At 52.3% G+C, this 13799-nt stretch overlaps 1 protein-coding gene across 2 annotated transcripts in view; it reads left to right on the top strand.

Moving 5' to 3' along the window:
* Positions 1-5848: 5848 nt before the first annotated feature.
* Positions 5849-13799, top strand: part of MCAM (melanoma cell adhesion molecule) — a 31753-nt gene continuing 23802 nt past the window's right edge. For both annotated transcript variants that reach the window (XM_088138975.1, XM_088138974.1), the window contains exon 1: positions 5849-5978. In XM_088138975.1, the coding sequence (XP_087995101.1) occupies positions 5912-5978 (67 nt within the window). In that variant the 5' untranslated portion in view covers positions 5849-5911. The remainder of the gene's footprint in view (positions 5979-13799) is intronic.

The following is a 13799-nucleotide window of genomic DNA, read 5'->3' as shown; positions in this document are numbered from 1 at the left end:
CAGCTGGCCAGCCTATTGTTTGCATGGGGGCCCTTTCTGAAAAAGTTGGCAAGCAGTGGCATGGCGGCAGGAGATGACGAAAGGTGAGGGAGGATTCGAGGGAATCCTTGCAGCAATACAGCCAGCTATGCAAAAGGTGAGGCCACACCTTCACAGGGTTGCTGAGGACAAAACGGAAAGTGGGGAGGAGACCTTGGATGGAAGGTTAGGATGAACAAAACGAAGTGGAATAGAAATCAAGTGAAAATGCTGTCTTCGGGATTTTTAAAACAGAGTTGTAGCAATCCAGTTTTCCACCATTTCCTACCACCACGTCTACCTTTTTCTCCCTGGTTTTGATCCAGAGCTGCACTCCAACAAGCAAGCAGGATCAGGAACCAGAAGCAACTGAAGACATCAAGATTCAGACTCCCTCAAACTGAGCTTGGCTCTTGGAAACTTCATGGACATGTCTGTGCAACTTGCTTGGCGACAATAGGGAAGCTGCTGGCCGAGCTTTCTTCTGATGTAGCCCAGGGATCTCCTGGAGTCTCCTCTCCAAGTGCTAAGCAGATCTAACCCTACTTAGATTTTCCAGATCGCCAAGGTTGGCCAGGTGCTACAGTATTAAAAATACAACTGGGTGGCAATTTTTGGAAAGGAGACCCCTCCCCAAAGTTGGGGGAAGGACAGCTGGGGCCTTAGCACCCACCTTAAGATAGATATGTATCCTCTTCAACCTCTAGTCTTTCTGGATTGATGAGGAAGAGCAGAGAAGCGGGGAGGAGACATGGTCATGACAACTGTGCATGGGAACCCCCTTGGCTGCAATATTTGAACTTTCCTCCTGTAATCCAACCCTCCCAGGACCATCAGTTGTGCTTCCCTAGTGGAGTCTGCTGCCAGGTGGGTGGGGCCACTAGAGAAGATGTCACCCAGAGGCTACTAGTCGGACCCAAATCCTGCTTCTGGGATTTGAAGTCCACGCACCTTAAAGTTGCTGTGGTTGAGATACATTAATCTTGATGCTGTTCCCAAAGGGAACTTTTGATCTGATCAGGGGTGTCTACAAGGCAGGGTGAAACAATTCAAGTTGCGACGCACGTTAAAAACAGGCAGAGCTTTGACCCCATTGTCGCAGCCAGCATCTTGACCCTGCGGACAACCCTGGATCTGATCCTGCAGGACATTCCTGATGAAGCCTTGGTGATAAACAGGGTCAAAATGTGCTGCTTGAATTGCTTAGGAACCTTTGCTGGTGCTTCACGCATCCCATCTGTCGCTTAGCCACTTGAATGTGTGTAAATAAATTGGAGGTTAAAGCAAGTCAGGAGGGTGTTTGTCGCTGGTTAACAGGCTGGGGAAACAGGCCAGCGAGTGATAATGATGTTTATGGATCCTGGTATTTTCTTGCTCAGCAGAAACTTGTGTTTAACCCAAACAAACAGATTTGGGAACTGAAGGGGAGAAAGACGGCAACGGGGTAAGCAGAAGTGCCTTAACTGCTGACAAAACTGCTAACTTTTGCAAAGACTGGGATTCTGTCCGCGCAAAAACATTCCACGCCTGTTTATAACGCCAAGCCTGTCAGGCACTAGAAATCCCCGGCCGACTGTAAGCAAGAAGACAGAATGAAGGATCATTCAAATGGCCCATTTCCTTCCAAGCTAGCGTTCGAAGGGCTTTTTACAATGCCGGAGAACCAACTGGATGCAGCCTTCTTAAGTGTGCACTAGCAAGCCCGGCCGTGCTGCAGCATTGCACGGCGGCTAACCTGGGAATCGGGCAAGCAGCCTTTCGTCTCAGTCTCCCCTCTGCTGGGAACTATTAAAATTCCTTTCTGTTTTTTCAGTCTCTGTTTGGGGAGGGGAGAGAAGAGCGGAGAGGTGCATACCTGAACTCCATGTGTTTGGACTAACACTGTAAGCTCTGGAAAGATCCCCAGTGGGTGCTCCAGTTCTGAGAAAAACATAAGTCCAGACAGGGCAGAGAAAGGCTGAAAGAGTTGCATAAAACTCAGCTCCCAGGCATAGTTTTTTTCCAGCTTTCTCAGGAACACACAAAGGTCAGCTACGCAGAACCCCTTCCTTTGTTCTATTTAAACAAGGTCCACACGCTGCACTGACTGCAATCCACTTAATCGTATTTTGTTGAATAAGTTACAATGGACTAGATTCACATAGTGGTTGTTCTCATTTAGTGACTGCAATTGGGATGGCAACTTGGTCGTTAAGCAAAGCGGTCACTCAGTGAAACCGCGACTGTGCTTACGATCTGACATCAGCTTTCCTTTCCTTTGCAGATCGGTGAAGGTCATCAATGCCGGGATTGGTTGCAAAGTTGCTTTTTCGTCACCGTGGTAACTGCAGTTGCTAAACAAGGCAGTCGCTAAACGAGGATCGCCTGTATCAGCTACGAATTGTGGGTTGCAAGTCACAGATTCACAGATGACACTAAGCCAAAACCAGTTCCAACCCATTATGGGTTGGTGCAGAATATCTGAAAAGAGGCTAGGGTTAGGATGGGCTGTGTGTGTGTGTGTGCGTGTGTGGGTGTGATTGCTAACTGGAATGATCACCCATGGCTGAGCTTTGCAGAAAATCAAAACACCCTCCTATTGACATTACAGGCAGTTCTAATTCAGGTTTTAGAGTACGATTAAGTGTTTTGGGTGCATGTTAAGTCTACCTATTAAGCAACATAAATTTTGCAGCTGAGAGACAAACTGACCCACTTCACTGAGTTGTACATAAAACACTTTTAACTGCTATTCTAAGGGCTCACAGGTTGTGAACTGGGAAAGCCAGCTGAGTGACAACATCTTCCGTTACACCAGATTTGCTAAAGATAACTGACCTTTTAGGATTCAGTGTAGTTTGGAACCAGCTTTGGACCTCCATGATTTTTCACTCAGCTCTCCTGTCCTTGAAATCACAATAACACCCCTCTTTTCTTTGCAAAAGTGGCCCTGGGGAGCTTGTGGGTGGCCCATTTCATCACCTGCAGGAGCTCTTGCTTCATCAGCTTCGACCACCATAGCAGTTCTTTCGAGCGGAAAGGTGGCGTGATGGTTTTGCAGCCCCTTCCCTAAGAACCGTTTGGATTTTATTTTTATTTTTTGGCATAAGACTAGACAAACTGTTTATTTCAATTAGTGTGATTTCAATCCCAGGAGCTCAAGGTGGTGTACACCCCACTCCTTCCTCTCCTATTTAGTCCCACAACAACCCTGTAGGGTAGGCTGGGTTGCAAAGAAATGACTGACCCAACTCACTCCGTGGACTTCTGTGGCTGAGGGTGGACAAGGACCAGGGAAACTCAGGATCCAAACTACGCCACCACTCTGGTTCTCCTGCACCCGGCATGAAGAGGGTGGCTGGAGAGCGCACACCGTTTGGCAAAACTGACCTGTTTCATCAGCGATAAAACAGTAAGTACTTCTATAAAAGACTGGAAACCTTTTGTGGACTTTTTGCTGAAAAAACTGAAATGGTGATTTGTGGATTTGCTAATTGAAGGTGTTGAATGTGGGACAGAAGGGATCTCTGTCATGTAATTTGATTGAGGGGAGAGGGATAATAACTTTGTCTGTAACTGCTGCAAAGAAGATCAGAGGTCACTTTAATTACCTTTTTCTCTCTGTTTTTCCTTCTTTAACTGTATTGCTTTCTTCATTTCTGTTTCTCTAGAACCTTCAATTTCATTTATCTATTTATTTATTTATTAAACCAATTTATATAGCCGCCCATATAAGGCGACTCTGGGCAACGTACAGCAAAGCTAAAAACAGTCAATAAATACATTAAAATATAAAAATCAAAATAAAACAAAGAACAAAAGGATGTTAAAAATCAGGGAGCCCCCTCCCTAATTCCCCCATCCCCTTAATTGCTCACTTGCTGCAAGAAGGATTTTCTTCGCAGTTTCATTTATTTGTTTATTTAGTAGATTTCTATGGCCGCCCATCTCAGATACATGACTCTGGGTGGCTAACAATACGGAAAATGGTTCAAAAAATATATACAAAAACCGTAAAACACACAGCAGCCGATTTCAGAGGGGACGTTTGCTGATGGTTTTTAAAGTTTGGCAGTGGAAATGGGGGCAGATGGGCAGGGTCTTAGAAGAGTGTGGGGGAACTAACGCCCTTCCAGACCAAGGCTGGACAGTAAAGTGGGTAACCGGTCAGCCAGGACAAGGCTGTCTAGGTGTCTTCCGTGATCTAGGATTCCCTGCAGCCGTTGAGCAATTAGCCGGGCAAAAGGTCAGGCTGGTTGGTATTTCAGTCATCTCTGATGCAGGCACTTGCAAGCAGGAAATGCTCAGCACAGCTGGTGTGAATTGCGGGAACCCGCTGCCTGCCAGGGTGCTCCCAGAAGATGCCAGACGCAGTTCCCCAAGGAATTAATGGAGGAACTGGAAGAAGAGAAGGGGAGGCTGGGAAGGAAGTTCCCAGATGGAGGGCTACCCTCTGGGACAAGGCGGTGCATTGCCAGCCCACCCCTCTTGGACCCCTGCCAACACGTCACCTGTTGACTCTAAAATGGCTGGGAAGGGGGGTGCCTGTTGCTTGGGTCACGCGACTTGCAAGAAAGGATGGGACGCTGCAAGTAACCAGATGATGCTTAGGGTCTAAGACTGCTTTCGTTCCCCAACCAAATGCCCCCCAGCTGAAGCACAGTAGTGTCTGTTAAAATGAGCTTGTGCCAGTTATGGGAACCCAAACAGCAGTGCTGGGGTCAACCCTCTCCAGCGTCCTACAGACGTCTTGCCTTTTGGCTCCCGGCCAGCAGATGGGTTTCATGTGGTTCCACTTCTTGAGGGTCAAACTATCTCAGATGAAGACTCTCTCACAATTTCAGGCGCTGCCCCGGGGGTGTCTGCAGGCTACAGTCAGCAAAGTCAAGAGGGTGGCCACAGCCCCCTCCAGAGCTTTGACCACACTCCTGGGGCTCCCATCTTGACTTTTTTGACCACACCTGGCACTGACCAGCACGGCTGATCTCCTTTTACATCCTTTGGTCCCCCTGACATTCATCTGTAGACTCACTCATTTGAGAGGCTGGGTGTCTGTGCTTTAAACCTCCTCTTTTGCAAACGTGGCTTATGCTAACCCAGAGAACAAAGACAGAGAATGAAACCTGGGAAGAAGAGCAGTTCTGGACGTCCTGCTCACCTTCTGGCAGGGGAGAACCCCCCCCCCCAGAGCAGAGAAGAGGTGAAAAGGAAGATGCAGGTGCCTGAATCTCAGAGGCTGGGGAGAACCAGGTCTTTTCTAAGCAGTTTCAGCCCATTTTAGATTCTCAGCTTTGATGGGTTTCCCACCTCAACGAGACAGGGAGGATGTTGCAAAGTGCGCGTCCCCACGGATGTGGGGTCCCGCGTTGCGCCGGGACTGCCGGTTCCCCGGACCAACCGGCTGGTCCCCGTGCCCCTTTGGCGGGGGACCCTGCTTCCACCCCATCCGGACGCTGAGCCTGCACTGGCCCGGTAGAGACCACCGGGCGCTCCCTCGCCTTCCCCGCCCGGGGTGGAATCCGCGGCTTCACGGCAGCGACCGCTCTTTGTCTTGGAAAGCTAAACCGGGCGCCCGAAGGGGCACTCGGCGGCGCCCTGGGCGAATGCTCAGCCGCCCGCATCGGCAAGGGTGCGCGTGTGCACGCGTCCACGCGTGCAGGGCATCTGCCGTACGTGCGCACATCTGCACCCAGGCACCTGAGAGTCCCTCCGGCCGGAGCGCGGCTGGGCCGCCGCGGCGAGCTGCTCCGACCCGCCCGCTTTCCGCGCTGGTGCAACCCAGCCTCCTGGGGGTGGGGGCCGTCCGGGGTGCCCCCCTCGGAGCGGCCCCTCCCCTCGCCCGTGACGTCAGCCGCCGGGCTCCAGCTCCCCGGCTCTTGGCCGCAGTCGGAGTCCGGGCACGGTGCGGGCGACCATGAGCGGCGCACGGCTGGGACCCCTCGCGCTGGGCTGCCTCCTGCTCGCCAGCTACTGCGGCAGAGGTGAGTGGGCGCGCCCGGGCGGCTCGGCGGGCGGCTCGCACCCGGCCCCGGCAGGATCGGCGCCCTGCGGCTGCCCGCGCTTCCGACGAGCTAGGGGAGCGGCGCCTCGGGAGGGCGCGCGTCCTGCGCCCCCCGACGCCGCGCGCGGCTTCTTCCCCGGTCGGGGCGGGGGTGGCTCCCGCTCCGGTCCTGGGCGAGCCGCGGAAGGTGCCTGCATGGGCGGGGCGCCCGGCCCGGGAGCGCGGCTGCCCTGCCCTGCCCTGCCCACCCGCCCGCGGAGCGGCTCCGGCCGGGGCTGGCGCGCGCGTCCCGCTCGGGGCCGGGGCAGCGAGCCGCCTTCCCGCTCTCCGCCGCGCCGCTTGAAAACACACCCCCCTTTGCGCCCCCCTTCCTCCTCCCGGTCTCCCTGCCTCTGCTCCAGGGTGCAGCGGCTGCTACAACTGCTTTGCAACTGGTGGAGGGAAAGGGGGCGGGACGCACCCGGGTGCAAAAGAAAGGCGCGGTGCACCCGAGCCGGGGAGCCGAGGGCGGGCGGCGGGGTCTGAGCCCCTCCAGAAACGCAGCCCCTGGAGGACCCCCGTCCGCGAAGGCGCGGCCCCCGCCTCAATTCACGACCCGCTGCTGGGGGAGCGGGCCATCCATCAAGCGGGCACCGCCAGCTCTCGATGGAAAAAGGCGGCGGCGGGCGGGCGAGGGGGAAAGGGACCTGGTTCCTTCGCCCCCGGCTGGGAAGGGGATTCCCCAGGACGCCCCCCTCCCCTCCGCGTCCCTGGCGCTGAGACCGGCGGCTGGCGGAGGCAGGGGGCGGGCCCGGCTTTGCTGCAGTCTCGGTCGGGGGCTTTCTGCAAACGCTTCTCGGCGGGCTCAGGGCAAACCCTTCGGGAGCCCCCCAGAGGCGTTGATGTTGCAACGCCCGCCTCCCTGGCCGGGGATGATGAGCCTTGTCGTCCTGCCCGTGGAGCAGGCACCCGGCGGCGCCGGTCTGCCCGCGGCTCGCTTGCAGCCGCGTGGAGCCGAAGGGGCGGCGAGAAATCTGCGGCGGGCGCAGCCCTCGCTGCCTGCGGGGGACGCGGCGTCCCTCCCGGGCTCCGTGCGGCTCCCGCGCCCCCGCCCCCGCCTCCTTTGCTCGTTGCAAATGCGGTTGCATCGGGAAGGGAAGGGAAGGGAGGAGCGGAGCCCCGCGCCAGATGCTCCGCAAGAAGGTCTGGCTGGCAGGCGGGGGCGGGAGGGGGAGGGTTGGCTGCCTCCCCCGCCCCCCCCCCGCCGCCTCTCGATTCTGCAACCTTTGTTCCAACTTGCCTGCAAAGAAGCGCAGCTAAGCCGCCTTTATTCTTCCCGGGAGGCAGGACGGGGGCTTCTCCCCCCCGGGACCAGCCCAGGGCTGGCTTGCCTTAGGAGGGCGGATTGAGGCTGACGAACATGAGCGTCCCCGCCCAGGACAGGTGGATCTGCTTCACACCCTCCCTCGCCCCTCCTTGCCCCCGCGGAGCAGGGCCCTGGGCGACCCCGGGCACATGGCGCCAGCCGCCCACTTCGCCCTCCTGAGCCTCACCGCCGGGCTGCAACTCGGAGAGCAGCGTCCAGCATTGCGCACCCGGGCGCCCGGTTGATGCTGGTGTCCGTCCAGGCTCCTGTCCGGCCGCTTGCCATGCCTCTTCCACACCCCGAGAAATACCAGCCTCTGGCTCCTTCTGCCTGTCCGTGCCTAATTCAAGATGGCAGAAATCTCAAAAATTCAAGGGCGTGGTATCAGTGGCTAAAAGCAGAGATCTGTAGGGCTGTAGCGTTGTAGAGCGAGGAGGTCACCTCACCCCCTTTCCTACTCAGCGCAGCCTCTTCCCTGCCAAAACCTTCTTGCCCTGTGCAAGATTGCCTGGCATTTACTCCTCTGGATCTCCAACTGCCCGGTCATGCCCTGCTCAGCGACACTGTGGTTTATTTTTTTTATCCCCCCCCCCCATCCTGGTTATGGGTTCAGAAAGCTTTGTGATCGGGAAGATGTTTCATAAAACAAACCACAGGCGGATATAAATAAAAAGGGCCATGTTTTTACTAGTTTTGCTTATTTCTCAAAGAAGTATTTATAACCAGAGGGTTGTGCCAAAGCATTCCAGGGCCACGCTCCGCATCAGAATAAGCTGCACGTTAAAATATTGAAAATTGTTCGAGAAGGGAAGAAAGAGAGGGAGGGTGCTTTTAAGGGGCTGTTGGAAAATGGGAACCTGATCCCTGCAGGCACCTTTCATTTGCAAATCGCACAGTTCTTTTAATGCATTGCTGTCCAAACTTGGCCACTTTAAGATGAGCGGACTTCAACTCCCAGAATTCCCCAGCCAGCCATGCTGGCTGGGGAATTCTGGGAGTTGAAGTCCACTCATCTTAAAGTGGCCAGGTTTGGACAACACTGTTTTAATGAATAAGAATTGTAAGATGGGGAAATAAGGTGCCAGCTTCCAATAATATTCCCCTGTAAGTGTTCTTAGACAATAAAATGGGTGAGTGGCTATAGCTTAATGCAGTGTTTCTCAACCTCGGCCACTTTAAGCTGTGTGGACTTCAACTCCCAGAATTCCCCAGCCAGCATGGAGAATTCTGGAAGTTGAAGTCCACACAGCTTAAAGTGGCCGAGGTTGAGAAACACTGGCTCGGTGCTTTGTCCATTGCTCAGAAGGTAAAGACAAAGGAAAACTGGTGATAGAGAATATATTGGTGATTCAAGAACTGGGGAGAAGCTTCACCCACTTGCTGTCTGTCCAGCCATATTTTATGTCTGGCTGCGCCCTTTGTAACATCCATTTTGGGAGAGCACTCACAGCCCATAGCAGGACAACTTCATTTGTGCCCTTTATTTATCCAACTTCAACATGAGCGGTTGGCAACGCGCCAGTTAAAATCAAATCAATACGTAAGGCAAATTTCATAAAATCCCAACTTCACATACATAAATGCAGTAATAAAACCACAATTCTTTGGCATCTTTTCTCCAGGGACTGCATTAAAGCTGAAAATCTTTACAAAATGGTTTGGCTTCAGCTGTTTTGCTGAACGTCAGGAGCGAGGGCACCATACAGCTCTCCAAGGGGACGCTCTTATAGAGGAGAGATGAATCCATAACTGAAAAATCGATGGTTTAGGGCCCTTTCTAAACCTTATAGGAAGGGAGACCCCCAGCATCTCTGCTCAGCCCATGCCAACTAGACAGATACCTTTTCTCTGGGGTGATCAGGTGGAACTTCTGAGTAGCCTTCAAGGGCAGCACCATATAGAGCACATTGTAGTTGGCTGTTCTGGGGGGTCCCCCCACCCTGTTGCTCCCCCCCGAGCAACAGGAGAAACTATCTCCTGACCCATCAGCTCGAAAACGTTTCCAGGACCTTCTAGCAACGATCCTTAGGCCTTGCAGAAGCTTCTGCCTCTAGGAGGCTGGTGTATGCATGAAATATCTTGGTGGAAGCCTGGTTACCACCAGTTTGAGGAGGAGCAGGCAAGATGATGGGAAGGAGACCCTTCCCCATTACAGATGCTAGGGAAGCTCCACCCTGGGCTGGGGTACCAAGAAGCTTCATGCAACATGGCATGGGATCCTCTTCTGGAAGCAAGATCCATCAACTGGCCTTTCCCGTGTGGGGCAGGGAACATTGGAACAGGCCTGTCTGTGACCAGAAGTTTTGGAGAGTCGGTTTCAACGGCCTCCTGCAGATGCTTCCTTGCTTTCTTAATCGCAGAGATTTTTTCTGGTTACCCAAAAAGATGGTTCTCAGCTGGGCTAACTCGCTTTATGCAAATCAGCTTCCTGTCTTTGCCAAGTCCTCTGGCCTTGGGATGGCTGAGTGACTATAACTTTTGCAATGAGTTTCAGGTTAAAAATGTATTTTCTTTTTCATTCTTCTCTCACCCCGCCTTCCACAGAACAAGTGTGCATGTGTGTGATGCACCTTGGAAGGCGTGGAAGAATCACACGTCAACATGGGAAGAATTTGCAGCTGGTGTCCCAGGAGGGAAATGCACCCTTATTTTGCCCTCATCCCAGAAGCCAAACCATGTTTATCTGTAAAGAAGTCACATCTTTTTGCATCTTTTACCAGCATTCCTTTTTCCACCCTCTTTCTGTTGATAACACTTCTTCTCATCCTGGCCTACCTTCTCCTTTTGGGAAATCTTTTTGGGGACTATAAGATTGTATCTGGGCATGGTCTTACCATCTGGGCCACGGGGCAAAGTGCCCGCTAGGAATTCTTTCCAGCTTGGAAAAATGGTTGGACACACATTGTTGGAAGGAACATCTGTGTGCCATCTTTCCTCGCCATATGCCACAGGTTTGGCAGTGTCTTCAAGCGGCCAAATGTCCTGATAACGTCTTTTGTATTGATTTAGACCAGTGTTTCTCAACCTTGGCAACTTGAAGATGTGTGGACTTCAACTCCCAGAATTCCCCATGGCTAGGGAATTCTGAGAGTTGAAGTCCACACAGCCTGCCAGAGGAGCCAACGTTATTAGCCTCTCCTTGGAGATCTGGGTAGTGTCAGATAAGTTGACAGCTGAGGCCAGGTCTAGATTACAGGATCAAAGGTTGCCCCCCATCACCAGCTTCACTGCTCACTTCTCATAACCTTCCACATTTTCCTTCTACTAACAGCACCTGATAGGTACAGAAATAACCGTTTTTGAGTGACTCAGGTTGGAGTTGTTTCTCTTGAGCGAGAGCCAGTGAAAATCATCAGACAACAATTTTGGATGAGGTCCAGAGGGCTTGATCTTAAATTCCAAGCCTGCTTTGGATCCCCTGCCTGTTGCTCTTACCTTTGTTTTAAGGGGGGAGACAGTATTTACAAACTACTCCCTTGCAGGATTGGCATGAGAGGGAAAGTCACAGAGGGAAGAACCTGAGCTAATGCAATTCCATGCCCTGTACTGAAAGAGTCACTGAAAATGGACCGTCTTCTGAAAAAAAATAGCCACCAGGATCCGCTGTTATTTCTTAGAGCACAGGGAGGCTCTAAAACCAATTTAATTGTTTGTTTTGAATGTGGAGAATTTGCACTGGGTGCAGATGTTGAGAATTTAGAGTTACCTGGCACCCTCCAGATCAGTGTTTCTCAGCCTTGGCGACTTTAAGATAGGTGGACTTCAACTCCCAGAATTCCCCAGCCAGCATGCTGGCTGGGGAATTCTTGGAATTGAAGTCCATACATCTTAAAGTCGCCAAGTTGAGAAACGCTGTTCCAGACGCTTTGGGCTTAACCGTGCAATCTCCCAGCAAAGGAGAGTTGCATGACTGAAATCACCAAGATCAGGAGAACACCACCAAGCTGGGGAGAACTGCTTTGAAAATGCATCCGTTGCTTGTGATGATTAACCACACACCCTTCACTGCATAGCTCGGTGTGCAGTTTTCCCTCCATTTTTACAAATTTATGGAAGAGGCGCAAATGAGGTCTTTGATTGCATGCAGTTTCTGGCTGGGCGGAGAAAGAAAGTGGCAAAACCTTTGGAGCAGGAGGCGGCTTACGATGTCAAACAAAAGCCAGGAATGTTGGCTTTGGGGTAGTAAAAGTTTGACTCTGAACTCTGTGCAACCTTTCTTGATCATTCTCACTCCCTTTGGCTGTAAGGGACGGAGGCGTTGGGAAGGATGGAAAATTATCTTAAAACGAAGTCAGATTGCTGTTCTTTCTCTCCAGAATTTTAAACAAGGGTTTTGGTCCAGTCTTGCAAGTTTCTGTTTGACGAGATCAGGGATAAAACTTGCAGCTTTGTGCTGCCCCTCTTCCCAGAGATGTTGGAGAGAGTTCCCACAACAGCCCTTCCTCCAGTTGTCTTGGTTTCTTTCTCCCAGTTTTTGCAGAAATGCTGATCGCTGTCTTTGTGTGCAAAGGCCGAGACAGGTGCTTTTTCCTAGGAAATAAAGCCTTCACTGTGGTGCGCGCTGCCCTCTCTCTCATGTGGGCATCCTCCTGCCTCCATTGTTGCATTGGCTTCTAAGCCAAGAGGTGTGCGATTGCAACAACTCCACCTCCCCTTGGCCTCTTTCCCTCCCTGATCTTGGATCCGTAGACCATAAGCCCCGTGGAATAGGGGCCTGCTGGCATTGCTGAAAAAGCACCTTGCCTGGAGCTCGCCCAGCGGCCCCACTGAACGGAGCCCGAACCAGCAGCCCCAATAAATGCGGATATCTGCTCTGTACGGTGCCCGTTCAGTCGGATCCATTGGGAGAAAAGCCAGCCCTTCCTTCTATGGAGATCTCCTCCCCAGGCAGACTTTCTTACACTTCCTTTTTTTATCCTCTCCAGATGCTATTTTTTCACCCTTCTGGCATGCACACGATTCCGTACTCTTCCCCCACCCCGCCCCCTTCAGCCTTGCCTTGTCCCCATCCTTTCCTTATTTGCAAGCCATTAATTCTCTGATTAATTCCCCCGGAATGGAGCTCCCCACTTGGTGCGGGCAGGCGCCCTCTCTGTCCAGCTGGTGACCCTCCGCCCAGCCACTTCTTTCTGTGGCCTCGCGGGACGGCTTGGGGAGCGGTCGGTGCTCCAGTGTGTTTGGCTGCTTGAGAGGTTTGGGTCCTGACCGTTCCCAAGCAGGCTAAATATGGTTAACTGGAGTCCCGGGAAACCTGCCCCAGAGTGAGTCAGGCGGCGCGCTTCTCCCATGACCCTCCATCCTCATCCTGCCTCTGCGACTCGCTGGAGAGGCTTGTGCATCGCATCCCGCTTGGAAGTTGGCTGGGGGAGCGAAGTGGGGGCCTACGGTCGCTTCTGCATCAGATCCCGGTCGGTGCCTCTTGCTGCTCCGGCCCCCTGGGGAGTGCGCCTAGATGCACTGCTGGGGGTGGTAGAAACGAGGATCTTGATTTTTGCACGTGGCACGTTTGGGGGACCTGGAAGCATTTCATTGTGGTGTTTGCTGAGCCACCAACCACTGTTTGCAAAGATGGCACGTTTGAGAATCACAACCCTCCAGTAAATTAGGCCTTCTCTGGTCTGGTGCTCCGTTCCCATAATAACCAAGTAAAAGTCAAGGAGATATCTGTAGTAGTTTTCTGTTTTTACTCTCTCACAAGTGGCACCTGATGATACAATGCCTCTGGGCATTTAGTGCTGATAGCCTTGCTCTCTGTGGCTTTGTCAATTCTCCTTTTAAAGCCATTGCAACTCCGTTTGGCTTCCTTTCATCTTTGGCAGGCAAGACGTAAATTTATGAATCGTATAAATAAATCCTGTCTTCTCTGCCTTTAATCTCCTTCCAAGCAGCTTTATGTGATGACCCTTGGTTGCAGTATTGTGAGAAACAAGAAAACAATCTATGGGTTCCCCCTGTGTCAGGGAGAAGTTTATACATCGTGATCCTGTCTTTCCTTTGCTGTCTCCCAGCCCCTCAAAGCCCTCCAGGGCTTGGCCAAGAGAACAGGAGGAACAAATTGGTAGCCTGTTGACATGGTGTGCAGCCTTGCGCTCTACCTAGATTGTCCAGACTTCTGTCCCAAGTCTGCCTTGCAGGGTTCTTGCTGCAAGCAATCTAGAAATTTGTTTTGCTCCCACTCATTTCTGGTTCCGGTTTAACCCGTACACGTTCCAGCCCAGAATGAAATGGTACTTTGCACTTAAAAAAAAAACTTAATTATTAGGCTGATTTTGCTTAAATGCCTTTTTATGGAATTATAAACAATCTATGGGTTACAACTTATAAAGCTGTATCCAGAAATAAAGATTGGGTGTTTATGGGGTGGGAAGATTCGTGCACCAACAGCTTGGCTTCCGAGTTTTCAGAGCCAAAAGAAGTTCCCCAGCCCCATTCCGTTGCCAAAGAAATGTCAGCAAT

This window comes from Python bivittatus, unplaced genomic scaffold, assembly GCF_059951505.1.
Source record: "Python bivittatus isolate LINGU-HERP-01145 unplaced genomic scaffold, Pbiv_v1 ctg000320_np1212, whole genome shotgun sequence".
NCBI classification, from domain to species: Eukaryota; Metazoa; Chordata; class Lepidosauria; order Squamata; family Pythonidae; genus Python; species Python bivittatus.
This window is presented reverse-complemented; position numbering and strand designations above follow the sequence as displayed.